The 20,180-nt window shown below is 38.2% G+C and overlaps 1 protein-coding gene and 1 pseudogene across 2 annotated transcripts in view; both read left to right on the top strand.

The window, feature by feature from the left end:
• Positions 1-2,947, top strand: part of LOC146460224 (uncharacterized) — a 14,289-nt gene extending 11,342 nt beyond the window's left edge. Inside the window, exon 2 of the mRNA XM_085088503.1 lies at positions 1,068-2,947. Coding sequence (XP_084944629.1) covers positions 1,091-2,689 — 1,599 coding nt within the window. The 5' untranslated portion in view covers positions 1,068-1,090 and the 3' untranslated portion in view covers positions 2,690-2,947. The remainder of the gene's footprint in view (positions 1-1,067) is intronic.
• Positions 2,948-7,098: 4,151 nt separating this feature from the next.
• On the top strand, positions 7,099-19,946 carry LOC146460223 (uncharacterized; annotated as a pseudogene). Its single transcript, XR_014857671.1, has 11 exons — positions 7,099-7,201; positions 7,314-7,372; positions 10,457-10,523; positions 12,349-12,423; positions 13,234-13,431; positions 13,859-13,924; positions 16,159-16,233; positions 16,477-16,849; positions 17,142-17,528; positions 17,771-17,929; positions 18,323-19,946. The product of XR_014857671.1 is annotated as an uncharacterized LOC146460223 (transcript).
• The last annotated feature ends 234 nt before the right edge of the window (positions 19,947-20,180 follow it).

Below are 20,180 nucleotides of genomic sequence, written 5' to 3'. Positions count from 1 at the left end.
TTTTTTCCATGGAGGTAGAATTATACAGGTATTTTTGGTAAATTTGGACTTTTGAAATACAGTTGTACACCTACCTGGAAACTGTAAACTCTTGACGGCTAAATTACTGAATACAGAGCCACTTAAACCCATTAATGAACCAGTCTGCAGTATATGGCAGAACTTGCAATTTAATGCATGCAAAGGCATTTCATCAGCTCGCACTGCATACGTGGCTGCATGCAGGTTACTACATTTCATTCTAAAACCCCAATTGTAGATTTAATAATAATAATAATGATGATGATGATGATGATGATAATAATAATAACTTTATTTATCCTGATAAAAGACCGGTCAGTCAAACAACAAAGGTTGATAGATTGGTATTAATCGGTGACCAGCACATTTGATACCTTTATTAACTCCAATCTGCATGTTGAGAAATCCTAAGAAATGTTAATTAAAAAGGTGTCTGAATCATACTCTGCACTGTTTGTTGTCACCGTTTTGAATTTCTATTCTGATGACATTTAATCTTATGGTTTTAGAGGAATCCCCGTAGATAGGGATAAGCAGTTATTATATACAAATTAGCTTGGAAATGAAATGCACGATGATGCGAAGGCCAAAACTGGACCATTTTGTACATATGAGTGAGACAAGTTTGAATATAAAACTGATCGAAATTGTTCAGGAAGTGTGATGAACGCATTTAGTTTTGAAAGTTCTAAGTTCGAGGTCTGAAGTCTGAACTCTGAAGTCCGAAGTCCAAAGCTCGAAATCTGAAGTCTGAAGTTTGAAGTCTGAAGTCTGAGATCTGAAGTCTGAAGTTTGGAAGGCCAAAATCTCAAAATTAGTATATCCCTAAAAAGAAAGTAATCTCGTAGAATGTAGTGCATCTCGCGGTTGCCATATGCAGGTGTATAAGGTCTATAAGGTACATACTCAGATAGATAACATGACATTTCCAAAGTCCGAAGTCAGAAGCCTGAAGTCTGAAGTCACTTCTCGGCCACGGTAGACTGCTGTCAGATTTATGTAGACTTCCGGGTATATTCAAAAGGTGTTTTTTAATTACTTTTCAGATATTAAGCAGCAGTAAAGAAGAATGCCAAGAATGCTAAAAGGTTGCCGCTTGAATGCTTACAAATGCAAACTGTGTGGCAAGTGTGTTGGGAATGCGGCAGATCTAAGAACACATGAAAGAGTCCATACTGGGAAGAAGCCTTATCAATGCAAACAGTGTGATAAGTCTTTTAAGGGTGCAGAAGTTCTAAGGAGACATATAAGAGTTCATACTGGAGAGAAGCTTTATGAATGCAAACAGTGTGGCAAGTGTTTTACTGAAGCAGGAAATTTAAGAAGACATGAAAGAGTCCATAGTGGAGAGAAGCCTTATGAATGCAAACAATGTGGCAAGTGTTTTAGTCAAGCAGGAAATTTAAGAAGACATGAAAGATTCCATAGTGGAGAGAAGCCTTATGAATGCAAACAGTGTGGCAAGTGTTTTAGTCAAGAAGGAGACCTAAGGAAACATGAAAGAGTTCATACTGGAGAGACGCCTTATGAATGCAGACAGTGTGGGAAGCGTTTTACTGAAGCAGGACATTTAAGGAGGCACGAAAGAGTCCATAGTGGACACAAGCCTTATGAATGCAAACAGTGTGGCAAGTGTTTTACAGAAGCAGGAAATTTAAGAAGACATGAAAGAGTCCATAGTGGAGAGAAACCTTATGAATGCAAACAGTGTGGCAAGTGTTTTAGGCAAGCAGGAGGTTTAAGGAGTCATAAAAGAGTCCATAGTGGAGAGAAGCCTTATGAATGCAAACAGTGTGGCAAGTGTTTTAGTCAAGAAGGAGACCTAAGGAAACATGAAAGAATCCATACTGGAGAGAAGCCTTATGAATGCAAACAGTGTGGGAAGTGTTTTACTGAAGCAGGACATTTAAGGAGACATGAAAGAGTCCATAGTGGAGAGAAGCCTTATGAATGCAAACAGTGTGGCAAGTGTTTTACTGTGTCAGGAAGTTTAAGGAGTCATGAAAGGGTCCATAGTGGAGACAAGCCTTATGAATGCAAACAGTGTGGGAAGTGTTTTAGTCAAGCAGGAACTTTAAGGAGTCATAAAAGAGTCCATACTGGAGAGAAGCCTTATGAATGCAAACAGTGTGGCAAGTGTTTTAGTCAAGCTGGAGCTTTAAGGAATCATAAAAGGGTCCATAGTGGAGAGAAGCCTTATGAATGCAAACAGTGTGGCAAGTGTTTTAGTCAAGAAGGAGACCTAAGGAAACATGAAAGAATCCATACTGGAGAGAAGCCTTATGAATGCAAACAGTGTGGGAAGTGTTTTACTGGAACAGGACATTTAAGGAGACATGAAAGAGTCCATAGTGGAGAGAAGCCTTATGAATGCAAACAGTGTGGGAAGTGTTTTACTGTGTCAGGGAATTTAAGGAGTCATGAAAGGGTCCATAGTGGAGACAAGCCTTATGAATGCAAACAGTGTGGCAAGTGTTTTAGTCAAGCAGGAAATTTAAGGAGTCATAAAAGAGTCCATACTGGAGAAAAGCCTTATGAATGCAAACAGTGTGGCAAGTGTTTTACTGAAGCTGGAAATTTAACGAAACATGAAAGAGTCCATATTGGAGAGAATCCTTATGAATGCAAACTTGTGTTGGCAAGAGTTTTGGCGCAGCTAGAGATCTGAGGAGACACGTTAACTTTCATACAGGGGAGAGGCCGTATGGTTGCAAATAGTGTAACACGTTTTGTAGTCCACAAGGATGCTGCAGATTGTATTCATGATAACACGTTTAGATAAACCTACACTTTGGACCTGTTGGATGAGCCCAGAGTCTGGTCATGGTGAAAATCACATCTGTTGGATTTGTCAGGAGGATTTTAGTAGCGAGTCGCTACTTCTTGGTCACTATGAAAATTACATGATAATAGATTGAGTGAACTTGAAGTGTACTGTCTCTTCTTGTATCATCGTATGTGGCTGTGCGATATTCAATACGTTATGAGTTAAAACTCACAAAAATACAAACGTCCCAGTAGCATCTTGACATCTAAAAACGTTCTCTTGCTGAACAGTAACTGTTTTTAAAACATAAGCTTTTGACTACCAGACTGCAGTCTTCAACGAATGCGTTATAATCCTGGTTATTCGTCTATTTTTATTCATCCCAGTAGCGGTGATACCAACTTATAGTCAATCCACGTCACGCGTGAACGATATTTTTTTAAATTTGAATTTGAAAATTGGCAACGAGATTTCAGAGTTCCCGTATAAATTTCCTTAGGTTATTGACGGTATAAAGCTATGAATTTGTCTTTACATTGCAGCATTGAGTATTTCAAGACTAACAATTGTCTCCCAAGTATTTTGAATCTTTTTTTGTTTTGTTTCGTTAATATGTCTTTTTCGGAAAGATTTCCAGAGAAATGTTCAACATTCCGTTCACACGTCGGACATTACAAAGAGAAATTCGAATGTTCATTTCATTCTCTGAAATACTGGTCATGCGTGACGTGGATTGACTGTAACTGGCAGCCACTGAATGTAATCACCCTATAACAGACGGTTGTGTTTTTCCACCCGCTCAATATAGGCACCCTCCTGATATAAACACCTGTTGCTGTCCCTTTGATGGACACCCACAGCAACAGAAAAAGTGTCCTTGTTCGTTTATGGGTTTGTTTGTATAACGTGAGTTTGATCGTTTTACAGTTAAGATATTGGTCAGGAACAATAAAATTTGATATAGTCATGAAGTGTTGCTATTCAGGTTGTACCTGTAAAGCTGGGTTCCACTTTGGCTACAATGTTCATCAACAGGAAATTGAAGGTCTACTTGGTAGGGATGCAAGGTTCTAAAATCTTGCACGGAACTGTGTTTTACTTACATATACAGCTGTTTCGACAAAGGTTGTCCGAAAAAAGCGTGAAAGCATACGCGACAATGCCGAAGGGTAGGCTGGGTAATACGCAATTAGTTCCCATAAATGCTCAGAATCCATATTGCCCGCCATCTCAAGTCCGTTGTACGGTCGAGGCATTATGGATTCTGAGCTTTTGTCTAAATTTATTGGGTAAATAACCCAGACTACCTTTCCTTTTTGTTGCGTACGCTTTTACGCTTATTTGGAGAACCTTTTGTCGAAACAGCTGTATATAGTTTATCCTTTTAGCAGAAAAATTGAAAGTAGCCCACAAGGCCAAAGGCCTTGAAGTGAGGAGCCCAACATGTGAAGTGTTTGGTTCTGTTTCGAAAAATTTAGGCGCCCAGCGCCCGGTTGTTCGAAAGCCGATTAACTATAACTCCCGATTAAAAATTAACCGACGTTTTCATCTCGCTTATGCACCGATCAAATCGAAACTTCAACATCCCCCCCCCCCCCCGGGCAAACCTTGGGCATTTGACTATTTTCTGAGCCCGGGAGTGGGGAATTTGACGGGTAAGGCCTTCCCGGGGGTGGGGAATTTGACCTTGCCTGGGTGGGGTGGGGAAAATTGAACCGGAAGTGTCAGGTTTCAAATTGCTTTTTTGGGAGGGCGCCGTAGTCGCTAACAGCTATAAACACGTGTTTGGACGAGACGGAAGAGAAAAGGAAGAGATACAGCATTACAATGAAAGTTTACCAAAAAAGGTCTTCAAACGTGAGAGTGCTTAAATATTAATTATTTTTATAGATTGTATATAAACGATGTAGATTTTTTACACAAGGAGTCAAGCTGCGGCTTTGTCCCGCATTGATTAGTGAAAGAAATAAACACTATCGAATGAAAAACCGCTTCGGCTTAAATTGCAGAATATCCTGCCATTCGAACAACATTCTTCGTAGCTGGCTAACTAATTAATATGTATTTCTAGTTCTTTAAGCGATGTAGTTTCTTATGCAATAAGTCAAGCTGCGCCTTTCTCCCGCATTTGTGTCAGCAGAGGTTTTTAGAATAGCCATAAAACAGCAGTGAACAGTTAAAGAAAAAAAAGCATTGTCGAATGAAAAACCGCCGCTTTGGTTTAAACTGCAGAATACCCTGCCACTAGAACAGTCTACGAAGCCGGCTAACTCATTTTAAATATGTTATTATGTATTTCTCGTTAAACAACCTTTGCCGTGTTTCGGAGTTAGAACAGCTTACACTTGCTGATTGACATTGTCCGACTTAATAAATTCAATTTCCAAACATGAGTTTCAATGTTAAAGTTGTGGTTTTTGTAGTAACTCATGACAGGAGCTGACAACGATTGTTCTTTAGGACGGGCATTTGACAGACAAATCCGACGATAAGGTAGGGCATTTTTGAACACCATTTTGGCCCTAGGGGGCGGGAATTTGAACGATCCAATCTTCAAAAGTTCAAATGCCCGGGGTTTGCCCGGGGGGCGGGGGATGTTGGAATTTCGAGATGATCGGCGCATTATCACTCGCGCCGTGAGTCGCTGGTTTAAGTTCTCGGTCACGTTAATTTCATTTTATTTATTTATTTATTTATTTATTTATTTATTTATTTATTTATTTATTTTCGTCGCGATTGTCCAAGAGATAACGCATAAGACTTCGTATATGACCAAATGACGTGTCACATACAGGATGGCGGATGCAAGAGAAATGACTAAAAAAAAAGTGAGTCAAGTCCAAGCAACAACCGTGGACGATAATCCTGCTGGTATACGTTGGATCATTTGTAGATCTGATCGGCTTTAACAAATACAAATGATGAAAGAAGCAGATACCGATACAACGTAGAATTATGGTTTAAAGGTTACTATATTTCGGCTGGCCAAACCAGCCTTCTTCAGGTATAATGAAAATTTACATTGGGACACACGCTTATATGGCTGACAAATATTTGCGCAATAGCGGAACTACGTAAAACTAAATTGATTGACAGTAGATATGAAGCAAATGAAATAATAGTAACAAAAAATAAAAAATAATAAAAGGAAAAAGCTAGTACATTTCTTCGCGAATATTAAGGCCATGTGGAAAAAGTGTTCTGCCTTTTGAGATTAAAAAGGCTTCCGTGGCCTTACGGATTGAGTCTCGGTTAGAGTAGACTTTTTCTATGGGGATTAATTGCATGTCGTTAGCGGTATGGTTAGGAGCGGTGAGGAAGTGTTCTGCGGCTGTGGTGGGTTTAGATTTAGTGTTAGGGTTATCTATGGTGCGGCGGTGTTCATTAAAGCGGTCTTTTAAGCGTCGTTTAGTCTCTCCTATGTATTGTAAATTACAGCGGTTACATTGGATCATGTAGATTAGATTTTTAGTTTCACAGGTCAGGTTAGATTTGATAGGGCGCGTTTCACCAGTGGAAAAGAAGGTGTAGTTAGTGAGACCATCGGAAATGTATGGGCAAGTGGCGCAATTTTTACCGCAACGATAGGAGCCGGAAGGGAGTTGTGGGTGGGGATTAGTCGAGTTAGAAGAAAGTTTAGCCGAAACCAGTAAGTCACGTAGGTTAGGAGATCGTCTGAAAGCCACAACAGGCAAATTTGGAAAAACCTTTTTGCAGCGGTCAGACGAGTGCAGTAAATGATAATGTTTTTTTATGATGTTGGAGATGTGAGGAAGCGATGGGTTAAAAGTCGTAATAAAAGGTACACGCGTAGGTTTGTTCATGTCTTTAGTTTGTAAAGCGAGTCTGCGTGGGATGTTGGCGGCACGTTGTATTTGTTTAGTGACAAAGTTTCGTTTGTAGCCTCGTTTGAGTAGGTATGTAGTAAGTTGTGCAGTGCGTATATTGAACGTTTCGTCAGTAGAACAAATACGTCGTAAGCGGAGTGCTAGACTGAAAGGAATAGCATTTTTTGTATGCAGGGGATGGCAAGATGAATACAGTAGATGGTGGTGTTTGTCTGTAGGTTTACTGTACAGGTCAGTGCTGATGTTACCGTCGTTCGTTAAAGAAACATTAACATCAAGGAAAGATACGTTAGTAGAAGAGTGCGAGCTAGTGAATTTAATGGTAGGGTGAATGTTGTTAAGATAATCGATGAAGATTTTTAAGTTATCCAGACCTTCAGTCCAGATCATAAAAATATCATCAATATAACGAAACCACATGTGAGGGTGAAATGGGGCATTTTTCAAAGCATTCGCTTCGAAATGGCCAAGAAAAAGGTTGGCAAAAGAGGGGGCCCTTTTAGTACCCATGGCTGTGCCGTGGATCTGAAGGTAGTGGTTATCGTTAAAAGAAAAATTATTCATGGTAAGAATCATGCGAATGAGGTCACAGAGTGTGCCAGTGGGAATGTTACTATGAAGGCGAGTACGTAGGAAATGGTCACAAGCATTAATACCTTCGTTATGTGGAATATTAGTGTATAAAGATGAGACATCAAGTGTGACTAACAATGAATTAGAGGGTAGCTTACCGATGGTAAGAAGTTTGTTAAGGACGTCATTAGTGTCTTTAACAAAGGATGGTAATTTGTGAACTAAAGGTTGAAGGTGATAGTCGACAAATTGAGATATGCGTTCGGTGGGATGGCTATTAGATGAAACAATGGGGCGTCCTGGGTTTCCGGGTTTGTGTATTTTGGGTAGTATGTAGAAGCGTCCTGGTTTTACGTCAGTTTGTATGAGGTATTTTCTAGTTTTCTCGTTGATAAGTCTGTCATGATACATCCTGTTAACATAAAAAGTTACACGTTTTTGTATGTCAGCAGTTATGTCTTCGTTCAAGCGTTTGTAAAATTTTGAGTCATTGAGTTGCCTGTTACATTCGTCGATGTACCAAGTTTTGTCCATAACAACAGTACCGGAACCTTTGTCAGCGGGTTTTATAATCATGTCTTGTCGTTGTTTAAGTTGGCTAATGGCCTGTCTCTCTGTAGCAGTAAGGTTGTCACGGATTTTGTTAGGTGTACCAGTAGTTATGTCAAGTTTAACAGCGTCTAAAAAAGTGTCAAGAGCTCGTTCTCTGTCTGTGGGGGGATTCCAAGTACTTTTGTTATGGAAAGGAGTGTCGTCTTCGTTAGCGTAACTCACCTACAAAGAGTAACCTAAATCTAGCAGAGGGTATCTTCACAAAACATTAAAACGCAAAATCAATATTTGCAGGAGATCTCTCTGTCAAAATTACATGAAAATAGTGCAACTGTCTTAGTGTTTTGTGAGTTGTTCTGGATACAAAAAATGGAAAAAATCTAATAAGTACATTTTCTAAAAATAAAGGAAACCTACTATTTATGGACGTTTAACAGTTCGCTGCTTTGCCATGGAAACGGTACTTAGCTCAACAAGACGTACGAAAATACATTCTTTCTTAGTTGGTCTTACACCATACCAATTTTGGGCGTCCAGAAATACATAGTTTCCAAATAACGTCTTCTAACATCTGTACACTAAAAAAAAAAATTTTCGGCCACCTTAAAATTATTTCTGTCCAAACCTGTCAATATCCGGACTTGAACAATGATGACAGAAAACGCTTGCAAAAGTTTGCGTTTTAATACAATGCTCGTGATCACCACAAGATTTGGTAGAAAGCGTAGAAAACTTGGATGTGGCCTTCACGACGATCAAACCAGAAATTGCGATTCTATCTGGTGGTTACTTATTACCTCACGATATCTCTTTATCTAATCAATTTGGGGATGCTGGAGGTTATCACTGCTTAAAGATCGTAGATTTTTGCACCATGCGGTCAAATATGGCCCGAGTTTGAGCTGGTAACAGCTTCTTGTTTTAAATGTTTTCAAGAGGTAATTTTATGCTAACGGTAAAGAAAAAGTCTAAGTCAAAACTAAAGGATAAAAATCTTTGGAGAAATCTTTATTGATTAGTCATTAAACTTGAATCAAAGTTTATGTTAACCCAGGATTAGCTAAACCGGGCTTTGAGGAACTGGGGCCCTTTTTCTTGGGCGCCCCAGGCTACCGGGCTTTTGTTAGGCAGCAACCTTGCCTAGATTTGACATCAGTTTCTTCGAGTAAAAAGAGACAACGTTTTCTAATTTACGTTATACGTTAGTTTAAGAAGCCACGACCGCAACGGCAACGTCGCTTGAAAATATAAGTTAGCCTTACTTGTACAACGTCGGGAGTATTCCAATTTGTTCAACTTGTACAATGTCGCCGATCTATCCATTAACAGAACAGGTGGTAACGGCGTTGAAGATGAGACAGAGAATAAACAAATTACCGTCATGTCTTCGCGTTTTCCACAAAACCTTGAATGTGGTCACTTCACGTTGTTGACCGTTGTTAGTTGTCCGTCATTTGAATGCTATTGTTTTGTGGCGTGGTAGCTTGTTAAACTTGCTGTTGTTTGTCAGATTTTGCCATGGGTATTAATTTCCCTTTTTTTAAATTTTTTTACGGGAAAGAGTTCAGCCAAGTTGCCTTGTTTTTAAACAAGTATGATGTTTTAAGTGCAAACATTCTTTATATTACTACTATAAATTACCTTTCGTTGGCCCTTTTTCCAACACGGTTTAACGTAAAATCAAATCAAGCGCCTTACTCAGCGGTTTTGTAATAATTTTGAAATCGAGTTGGTTTTTTCCCACTATAAATAAAAGAATTTGTTCAGTTTGAAAGATAACGTACCCAAATCACTACGATCTCGTGTAGTTTATCAGCTAGTTTTCTTGCGCAGGCCGCGTGGCCTGTTACTGATATCGGCAAAACTATCAGGCATCTCGCTACACTTCCCTGTCCTGTTGTAATTAATTATTTGCTCTATATTTATTGTCATGCTGTAATTAGTTTTATTATACGAATACGTACAATTATTTCACACCCACTTAAGGGGGGACTTAACCTAAATTTGAATGAAATTTGAAGTGGTTTTAAGAAGGGATAGAAGAAAGAAAATGATTTTTGGAACACTAATAGACGGTTGATGCCTACGCAAGAGCACCCCAGGTTGCTAGTGGACTGACTTGGTATCCGTCTATTAATTATTAACTACAATTTCTTATTTTAAAACTTCACTAATTCTTCAATATTTCTTATTTCTCTTAATTTAACCAATCCTTCTAGAAAAACTATCTCCTCCCAAATATACCCAAAAATCACCCCAAAATTCACAAAACACCCCACAACATAGATTTACGGGATGAACATAGAGGTTTTGGATCGCTTGAAACGTGAACGAGATATTTCCATCAAAGCCATGTAAAGTGCAGTAAAATGGCGTTTACGTTAAGTCCCCCCTTAAGGGTTTTCTGGCTGTACTGAGGATCATGGATTGATGAAGTTTCATCCGAAACATGTATACTATAGAAATATCATAACGTTTATAAAAGTTATCTCATGCCTGCTGGCTCTACGAAATTTTTCTGGGGAAATCAGTAATATCGGAGCTGACATTTCGTTGTGCTCAACTGGCTGTCGTCTATATTCCAGTGTCCTCAAAATTCTCGAGTCCTCTCCATTGAATGATCCAAACTGCTAGGTAACCGCATGCTACACAATCGTCCATAGTACTTCCCATAGTACTGTTTCTCTCTCAAAAGAGTGTTGTGTGTCGTGTCGTGTTGTGTTGGATTGTTCGAGCGAGGGGCAAGATTTCTTTGTTTGCAGGTAAGACAGGCTGTTCAGTTTACTTTTAACCATAGTAGACTAGAGGTCCTCGGGTGACAGCGTCAAGCAAAGAACACCTTTAAATATTGGAGAAATTAAAGTAGGGAAAACCTAAAACAGGTCACCATTGAAGCGTAATACATGAGTAAGCTCCGGAGTTTGTTTGCCGTTAAAATTCGACAGAAAATTGAACAATTTATTCTCAAAAACCTACAATAATTGCAGCAAAGTCTGAAAAAGCTCACGTGGTACGTTCTGTTGTGTTTTCATGACTTCTCGGAGCTCCCGAAAACTGTTTTGAGCGGTTTATCTCTCGACGGCTGGTTCACATCAGCAGATTGGTTAAGTTTTCGCAAGGTTGGATTATGACCCGTCATTTGAGTAGTACACTTCATAAACTTCCCTAAAATTCACTTGTAACTTAATCATTTGCTTACCTGCCTCACCATACGTTAAGAAGGATAATTTTTGGTTTTTTCAGTGCAACTCGGCCTCGAAAAAGTTCATTTATTGAGACAGGGGAAACCGGTCGCTTCGCCTACAGGTCAACTCGCCTACAATGAAGTTAACTCGCTTACACATGTGAAGTTAATTCGCCTACACATGAAGTTATAACTCGCCTACATGAAAACAACTCGATAAAGTTATGTACATACACTGTAGTTGTCTTTATCTTGATATTAAACTTGCTTGCGCCTCACGGACTTTTTTTAATATCTCGATGTTAAAGAATTCGTTACTTGTATGAATAGCAATGATCATTTTGTAAGTGTCATTACTGTGTTGGTATAAGTGCTAGCGAGTCCGTTAGATAATTTAAGCTTCACGAATGTGTGAAGGTTAAAACTCTGCTCGAAAAAAAAAAGAAAGAAAAATCACACCCTTTGTCTTTTCAAGTGAATAGACGTTGATTATCGGGATACGAATCCCGGTGAACATGTTAAAGCAGCGTTACTTATGTGAATGACCATGATCATTTATAAGTGCTGGTATAAGTGCGAGCAAGTCGTTATAAGTTTCATCATTTCACTACAAAAATGTCTCAAGGCGCGTGGCAAATGAGACCGTTATTCAAACCTTCACTTAAAGAATTGATAAAAGCTTTACGACTGTTTGAAGCTTAAAACTCTCTGCTCAAAAAAAAAAATCACACGCTTTGTCTTTTCAATTGAATAGACGTTAATTATCGGGATACGAATCCCGGTAAACATGATAAAGTATGCGTTACTTGTGTGAATGACAAATATGATCATTTATAAGCGTTAGCGAGTCCTTATAAGTTTCACCATTTAACTACAAAAATGTCTCAAAGGCGCGTGGCAAATGAGACCGTTTTTCAAACTTTCACTTTAAGAATTGATAAAAGCTTCACGAATGTGTGAAGGTTAAAACTCCCTGCTCGATAAAAAAAAATCACACCCTTTGTCTTTTCAATTCAATAGTCGTTGATTATCAGGATACGAATCCCGGTAAACAAACGTTTTAAGCGTTAACTATTACCGCTTAAAAAAAATTAAACCTTGTCGCAAGTCAACTCCATTGTTTCTTATTTAAGCAAACATAATTTAAATATCAATAAAGGGTATGAATAGACGCGTGTCAAACAAATTGTTTGCCCATTATTAGTAAACTGACCAATCCGAAACCTACAAGATAATTGAATTCATTTTTCGATCCTAACCTGCGTATAAAAAGGGAACAGACCTATCAAAAACCTCATAGATATCTGATCAACCTTCAAAACTCCCGAAATTGTCATTGTCGTATCAACGTCTTCAACGCAAGTTATTTATGGGTTCGAACGAAAATTGCATTACGTGTAAAGGACCTGTACGACCAAGACAGCAGGGGATCCAATGCGATGGTTGTTTAAACTGGAATCACAGAACCTGCAACACAGGTATGTTACCACCTATTTATTATTTAACGTTGTGTTAGTAATATACTTGATTATAAACTAGTCATTCAAGTACCTTACTGAATGGTTGAAGAGTTATGACAACCCCTATAAATGTTTAACCCTTGAATCCCTAATATCAAAGAACAAATTGAAATTACAAGGAGAAATTTGATGCTGAACACTGTTAGCTCAGACTTTCACGTGTTATTTATATACTTGATTATAAACTAGTCGTTCAAGTACCTTACTGAATGGTGGAAGAGTTGTTTACTTTATGACAACCAAAAAAATGGTTAATCCTTTAAACCCTAATATCAAAGAACAAATTCTCCTATCTTGTCCCCATACTTTTCTTATTTAAGTTCTGGGGGAGAAGTTGTTAAAAGATCAGAAAAAATCCACCTTGGGTGATAATATTCTTAATTCTCATGACCTCAGGAGTTGAATAATCTTTGAAATTACAAGGAGAAATTTGATGCTGAACACTGTTAGGGCTTACAAGTAGCTCAGACTTCCAGCCCAGGTGTTATTAATATACTTGATTATAAACTAGTCGTTCAAGTACCTTACTGAATGGTGGAAGAGGTGTTTACTATATGACAACCAAAAAAATGTTTAACCCTTTAAACCCTAATATCAAAGAACAAATTCTCCTATTCACCTGCGGTGATAATATTCTTAATTCTCATGACCTCAGGATTTGAATAATCACTAAAATTACAAGGAGAAATTTGAAGCTGATCACTGTTAGGGCTTAAAGGGTTAACATTTGACAAGTGGCTCAGACTTTTACCGGAATTATACCAACAGGTATATCGCAAGAGGAATACCGTGCTGCTGTGCAGATTGGGAACATTGAGTGGCACTGTGCTTCTTGTTCAGCCTCAGTGTCTTATGCTGGAGATCCTGTGGCGGAAAGTACCAGATTATCTGTGTCTTCCATTTATGATCCCCCTAATATGACGTGGGGAGATCATCTAGAGCAACTTGAGGAAGAGAGCACTGTTGGTAAGTAAAATTTGTAAAAGACGTACTAAATGGAGTTAAGGATGGTGCCTACTAAATTTAGTCTAATTCAAAGGTATTTTCTGTGGTATATGAAAATTTTTCAGAGAAAATTAACCACAATATTTTTATAATGCTTTAAAATGTATGACAATGTTTTGGATTTTCATAAGGTACGAAATTGAGTTAAGGATGGTGCCTACTAATTCAATGGTATTTTCTGTGGTATATCAAAAATTTTCAGAGAAAATTAACCACAATATTTGTATAATGCTTTAAAATATATGACAATGTTTTGGATTTGCATAACGTTTGCTAGGATCTTCTTTCCCCACATACTCCTTAGTATGGCAGATAGAAAAAAAAATAGAAAACATTTATTTTGAAATCATTTACATATATAGTGAAAATAATCTGTTTCTTCCCTCAGTAGATGAAGAAATGGATGTCAGTCAGTCATTCTCGGAACAGACTCCCCTCACAGGACCTAATATTGGTAAGGACACTTTTAACTTTGAAAGTAACTCTAAATCTACAGCATCTGTCCACAAAATGCAATATTGTCAACCCTTTGATCCCTAGAAGACAATGTATGTGATTTTTAACTCGTGAATGCGCGTAGCGCAATGAACGAGTTATAGCGATAGCTGGCTTTTGACTTGGTCGATCAGTCGGTCGGTCGGTTTTGTCGTTAACTTTCGGGCGTGCGCAGTGAGTGAGTTTCAAATTCAATTAGTGGGAAAAACACGCGAACATTTATTGTTCGCGGCGCATCAGGAAATTCTTATTCAATATGTAAAGAATAATTTGACGATCATTTAGTGCAAGAATGGAGATTTTTCGTTCAATCTGAGCAAAGTTACAAGTTTTTTCAGTTTTTCAGAAAGTCCGGGGTCGTAAACTCAATTAGTGAAAAAAAAAACGTGAAAATTTTTTTTCACGACGCGTCAGAATTCTCTCATTCATTCTGTAGAGAATAATTTGACAATCATTTCGGTGTAAGAATGGAGATTTTTCGTTGAATCTGAGGCCATGTCCACACGTATCCGGAAATTTTTTTTTCCGCAAATATTTTTTTGCGGATGCGAAAATTTTCGCGTCCACACGCAGCGTATTCGAATCGTTTTCAGCCGTCCACACGTATCCGATTGTATCCGGAAATTTTCTGATTTGCTCTAGTTCGCAGTTCTAAAATTCTCTCTCCATTCTTCTTCGATCGTTGTGCCACTGATAAAATTGTCCCACTATGCGCTTGTCCTTCTTGGTTGCATCCAGAATAACAACCTCAAAACATCCTGTCGATTTCTAATGTATTGGTTGTGTAAATTTATCGCAGCTGCAATTATCTGAACGCATGATATCAAACTAGAAATCACTCAGAGCAACTAACAAAGAAGCTACAACCCGGCTTGCTGTACGCCATGTTTGTTTATAATGCTCGCCGTGAAGACTGGATCCAAGAGAATGACGAAAGCGTATTCAAAAATTTCCGGATACGACCGTCCACACGTATACGTATTCGTATCGGATAAAAAAATTTCCACTCTGGAGAGCGTTTTCAAAAATTTCCGGATACGGCCGGAAAATACGCTGGATACGTGTGGACGCAAGCCGTATTCGTAAAAAAAAATTTGCGTTTTCACAAATTTCCGGATACGTGTGGACGACGCTTGAGCAAAGTTATAGGTTTTTTTCGTTTTTTTCTACAAAGTGCGGTTTCTTTTAAGAATTAAAAATAATTTAATTTAGAAATAATTTAATTAAAAAATAATTTAATTTGTCAGTTTTCACGCGAAAGCGGAACGTGCCATGTCACGCATCATTGACGTCGTAAACAAAATTATGCAAATTTCTGGTGAAATGAACACTTTAAGATCTTGTCAGCTTTCATAGAGGTTTCACAGGGAAAAAATGTTTCATTTTCGAAATTTACAACTAGAAATTTATGGGAAAGCAAAAGGACGCAGTCCATAAATAATTCTTATTTAGCAAGAGCTTGTCATAGTTCATTATTTTTACTTGAGGATTGCGTGGACTGAACTCCAAAGCAAAAATTTCACGCATTTATGTCGGGCATGAAATGTAATGCGATACTTTGTTGAACATATTTCCCTTTGTGAGATCGGCTTGCCCTACAGTAATTTTGTAATTTTAATTCCCAAAAAAACTTCACTTGCCCATCGGGCAAGTGATGGTTAGAATCCACTAGCCCGATCGCGAAATCCAGTAGCCCCGGACTATCGGGGACACGAATTTGCATGACGTAGCTGCACATGGCGTGCTCCTATGAACTTTGCATAAAAAAAACACGTGATTTTTTTTAATCGGCGCATCAGAATAATCGGCTTATTCAATCTGTACAGAATAATTTGACAATCATTTTAATAGTACAAGAATGGTCATTTTTCGTTACATAATCGGGCAAAGATATAATTTCTTTTAGCTTTTGAGGAAGTTTCCGTAGCCGTCTAAATTTCAATTACTATGTGTCATCTGCATTCACGAGTTGGCTCACAGGAGCCTTTGATTTCCCACCTTAAAACCTAATTACACTGTAACTCCGAAAATTTCGGGGTCACCCCAGGTTTTCTTTTGGGATTTTCATAACGCTTATTGCTAAGATCTTCTTTTCCCATATATTCCTTAGCTGGTATGGCACCTAGAAAAAAAAATAGAAAACATTTGAAATCATTGACATATATAGTAACAATAATCTGTGTCTTCCCTCAGTGGATGAAGAAATGGATGACAGTCAGTCATTCTCGGAACAGACTCCCGTCATAGGACCTAAATTTACTTATGATGGTAAGGACACTTTTAATTTTGAAACTAACTCTAAATCTACAGTATCTGTCCACAAAATGCAATATTGTCAAGTCTTTGATCCCTAGAAGAAGTCATTAAAACATCAACAAAATTCACCTTCAATGGTGATCATATCCTTAATTCTCATATTATAAGGAGAAATTTGATACTGATTACTGTTAGGGCTTTAAGGTGATTTACTTTGTTTACCCTTCATTTTGAAAATCCTCTTCTGATTTATAGATGAGCCAATGGAAGAATCACTTAGTGACCCCAGTATCCAGGACCTGACGGGATTGGAGAGTCACAGAATAACGTATCGGTTGGTGGAGGCAGGTACACAAAGGGCAAAGACAAACTCTTGGACAGCGATGGTTATAGCTACAATGTAAAGCTTAGAAGAGCTAATGCCACATATTGGCAGTGCACTGTACACCCAAAAGGAAATCAGTGCAAAGCCATAGTGGTCCAGCGGGGTAATGACTTCCAGCAGGGAACCCAGGGCCACAACCACCAGCCAACAGTTGGGACAGCAGCAGCAGCAAAAATCATGGCCTCTGTCAAGGAGAAAGCAGCAGCAGACCCGTTCAAGCCAGCCTCTGCCATTGTTAATGAGGTAAGTGAATAGAACAGTTGTTCAATGTAAGCTACCATGCAAATTGTGCAAAGTCACATTGTATAAATTATGATTCTAGAATATGATGTGACCAGCCTCGGTATCCAATTATAAGGTTGTCCAATAGCAAGACAACAGGCCATAAGAACAGAGCAGAATCACATTGTATAAGTTAGGCCATTTTAGCCTCAGAGCCAAGTCATATGCAATTTCAAGGGTTCAATCAATCAATCAATCAATCAATCAATCAATCAATCTATGGACTTTAACATTGTCCTTGTTACTTGCTTAGGTCCTTCTGGATGAACTCAGCGATGAGCCCTGCCCGGCACTTAGCAAACCTGATCACCTGACAAGGGCTGCCAATCGACTACGCCAAAACAGCAGACCAAAAGACCCGACAGACCTGCAGTTTGAGTTGAATGATGAGCATATCCTAGCTGATTTCCTGAGAGCTGAGAAGCATGGAAGGCGCCACCTGGTATTTTCCACTGACCAGCAACTGGAGCAGCTTTGCAAGGCCAAGACCTGGTACATAGATGGTACCTTCAAACTGTGCAGACGACCATTCCAACAGCTTCTCACAATAAACGCATTTATGTGTACCGAAGACCACGCAAAACAAATACCCCTTGTGTTTGTTCTGATGTCTGGTAGAAAAAAGAAAGCCTACCGTAAGGTAAGCCATCAAATTTAACTGTTTAGGTAGAACTGAATGCTAGTAGTAGCCACCGTAAATCGTATGTATGTGCATGCAGTTTGCAGAAACTCAACAGTCTGAGATTGATAAAAGAAATGGTTGTTATGCCAAGATGGCTAGATGAGGATAATTGCACTGATTTTGAACAACTGTGCATTTTCAAATGATCCCAAAGTGCGGCATAGGTTGCTTACTTGTTTTTATTTTTACTTTCATGGCAGGTCCTAAAAACCATCCTAGACATGTTGCCCATTGCACCAGAGGAACAGCAAGTGACTGTTGATTTTGAGAAGGCCATGTGGGCTGTACTGAGAACCGTCCTGCCAGATGCTAGGATCAAAGGTTGTGTTTTCCACTGGACCCAGGCTCTTTGGAGAAAAGTCAGTTACAAAGTTAAAAAATCATTAAGTGTAACCATGATATAACAATTGGAATGTAAAAATTCAGAATGGTGGAAATATTTTTATGATTTTTAGTTCAGATTGAAGAGCAAATTACCTCAAAATCTAATTGTAATCATATTATAAAAACTGAACCTTGAAGACACTAGCAATCTCTGATTTTCAACAATTTGAAATGAGCCAAAAAATGATTTATTTTTAGCAAAAAATGTATTGTGCTCCTCTTAGACGTTGTAAAACAAGGTTAAATTAGCTAAAATGAAATTGCATAGTTTGCTGCATAATTTCTAAATTTCTTTTAGCACCCTAGCTCTGTAATATTAGTACAAAATATTATATAAAATAGTTAATTGTCATGATTTTTTATTTCAGATTCAAGAGCTTGGATTGCAGCAGCAATATGTATGTGACAAGGGCAGATATACATATCTGCGTAAGATAATGGCACTGGCTTTTCTACCTGAAGCCAAGATCACGCCCATGTTCGAGACACTAAGAAGACAGGCATCAACTGCACCCCTGCAGCAGTTCGTTGAGCATGTGGCTCACACCTGGATCTACAGGAACACCTGGCCTCCATCATCCTGGAGCATCTTCATGATGGCAGTCCGGACAAACAATGACATCAAAGGCAGGCACCATGCACTAAATCGTCGAGCAGCAGAAAGGTGGCAGATGCCCTTTTATTTGCTGATTCAACTGTTACACAGAGAAGCCAGGCTCGCTGCCCTTCATGTCAGGTTGGTTTCGGAAAAGAAGCTGAAATGAATCCAGCGGAAGATCTATCGATCGTTACAAAGCAAGATTTTTGATCACTGGGAGAACTACTTAGAGAACCACACCACAGTTCAACAGCTTTTGAGGGCATGTGGACATTTAAATGGGTCAATTCGCAGCAATAAGTTTTTTTTCCGTTCATCTAGAAGTGAATTGAACTAAATTCTTGAAACCGTCTGAACATTATTTAGCTTTAAGTTGTGGGTCACGGTTACAAGTGTAAACAATTTAGTTGTTATTTCAAGTTTAGATATCAAATCAAGTATAGGTTATTTCAAATCAAGTGTTTTCCAGTTTCATAACATTTACAAGTGTGGGTTATTTCTTCTACAGCTCCAAATCTAAAAATCATGTTTACAATACTTATGTATAATACACTATGTACTTATGTATTATACTGTATTAAGCTAATTCAATTTAATTCTTGGAACCTTCCAACATTATTTAGCTTTAAGTTGGGGGTTAGGGTTACAAGTATAGACAATTTAGCTGTAATTTCAAGTTTAAATATCAAATCAAATGTTTTCCAGTTTCATAAAATTTACAAGGTAAGGTTATTTCTTCTATAGTTCTATATATAGTATCAAATCAAGTGTTTTCCAGTTTCACAAAATTTACAAGTGTGGGTTATTTCTTCTTTAGTTCTAAGTCTAAAAATCATGTGCTTTCCAGTTTTGCAGTTTTTGGAACGATATTATACTATATTGAGCTTATTCAACCTTATTCTTGGCTTGGAACCTTCCAACATTATTTAGCTTCAAGTTGGGGGTTATGGTTACAAGTATAGACAATTTAGTTGTAATTTCAAGTTTGAATGTCAAATCAAGGATAGGTTATTTCAAATCAAGTTTTTTCCAGTTTTGCAGTTTTTGTAGCTATATTATACTGTATTGAGCTCATTCAACTTAATTCTTGGAGCCTTATGATGTTAATTATTTAGCTTTAAGAAATTTAGAAGGTTTAAGCTTAATTAACAGGACGAAATGTCATACATATACACTGTAAACCTTAATATGTAAATAAGCTTAAATGAAACATTGATGTACACTAAATTAAAATACATAGGGGTGAAAAAATGTTGTTTTAATTTGTGGCTTATTATAATGTGTGGTGTTGACAAAATGAAATAGATGGCTCGACAGTGCGACTGTCTGCTGTAACTTTCAAAATGTATTTTACGATCGAAACATTTGTTATCACATTTCGAGACCCCTCTCGGGAGCAGAAATTACCTACCTATTTACTTTAGTGATTCCTTGGATGGTATCCTTCCCTTTGTAAAATTTGGTATGAAATTCTCTAGTTTGGACACTAAAACTTTTAGGAACATTGGCAACAACTGACAACCCACAAGACTCGATGAAAAACGTCCGACTGCGCAATCAAAATTGGGTATAGCTGCTGACAGTCCAAAACCCAAAACCATTCGGATGGCGATCGATCGCTGGTTCGG

Source organism: Pavona decussata, unplaced genomic scaffold, assembly GCF_977016875.1.
Source record: "Pavona decussata unplaced genomic scaffold, jaPavDecu1.1 SCAFFOLD_214, whole genome shotgun sequence".
NCBI classification, from domain to species: Eukaryota; Metazoa; Cnidaria; class Anthozoa; order Scleractinia; family Agariciidae; genus Pavona; species Pavona decussata.
Note: the sequence above shows the minus strand (reverse complement) of the source record. Positions and strands in the feature narration are given on the sequence as shown.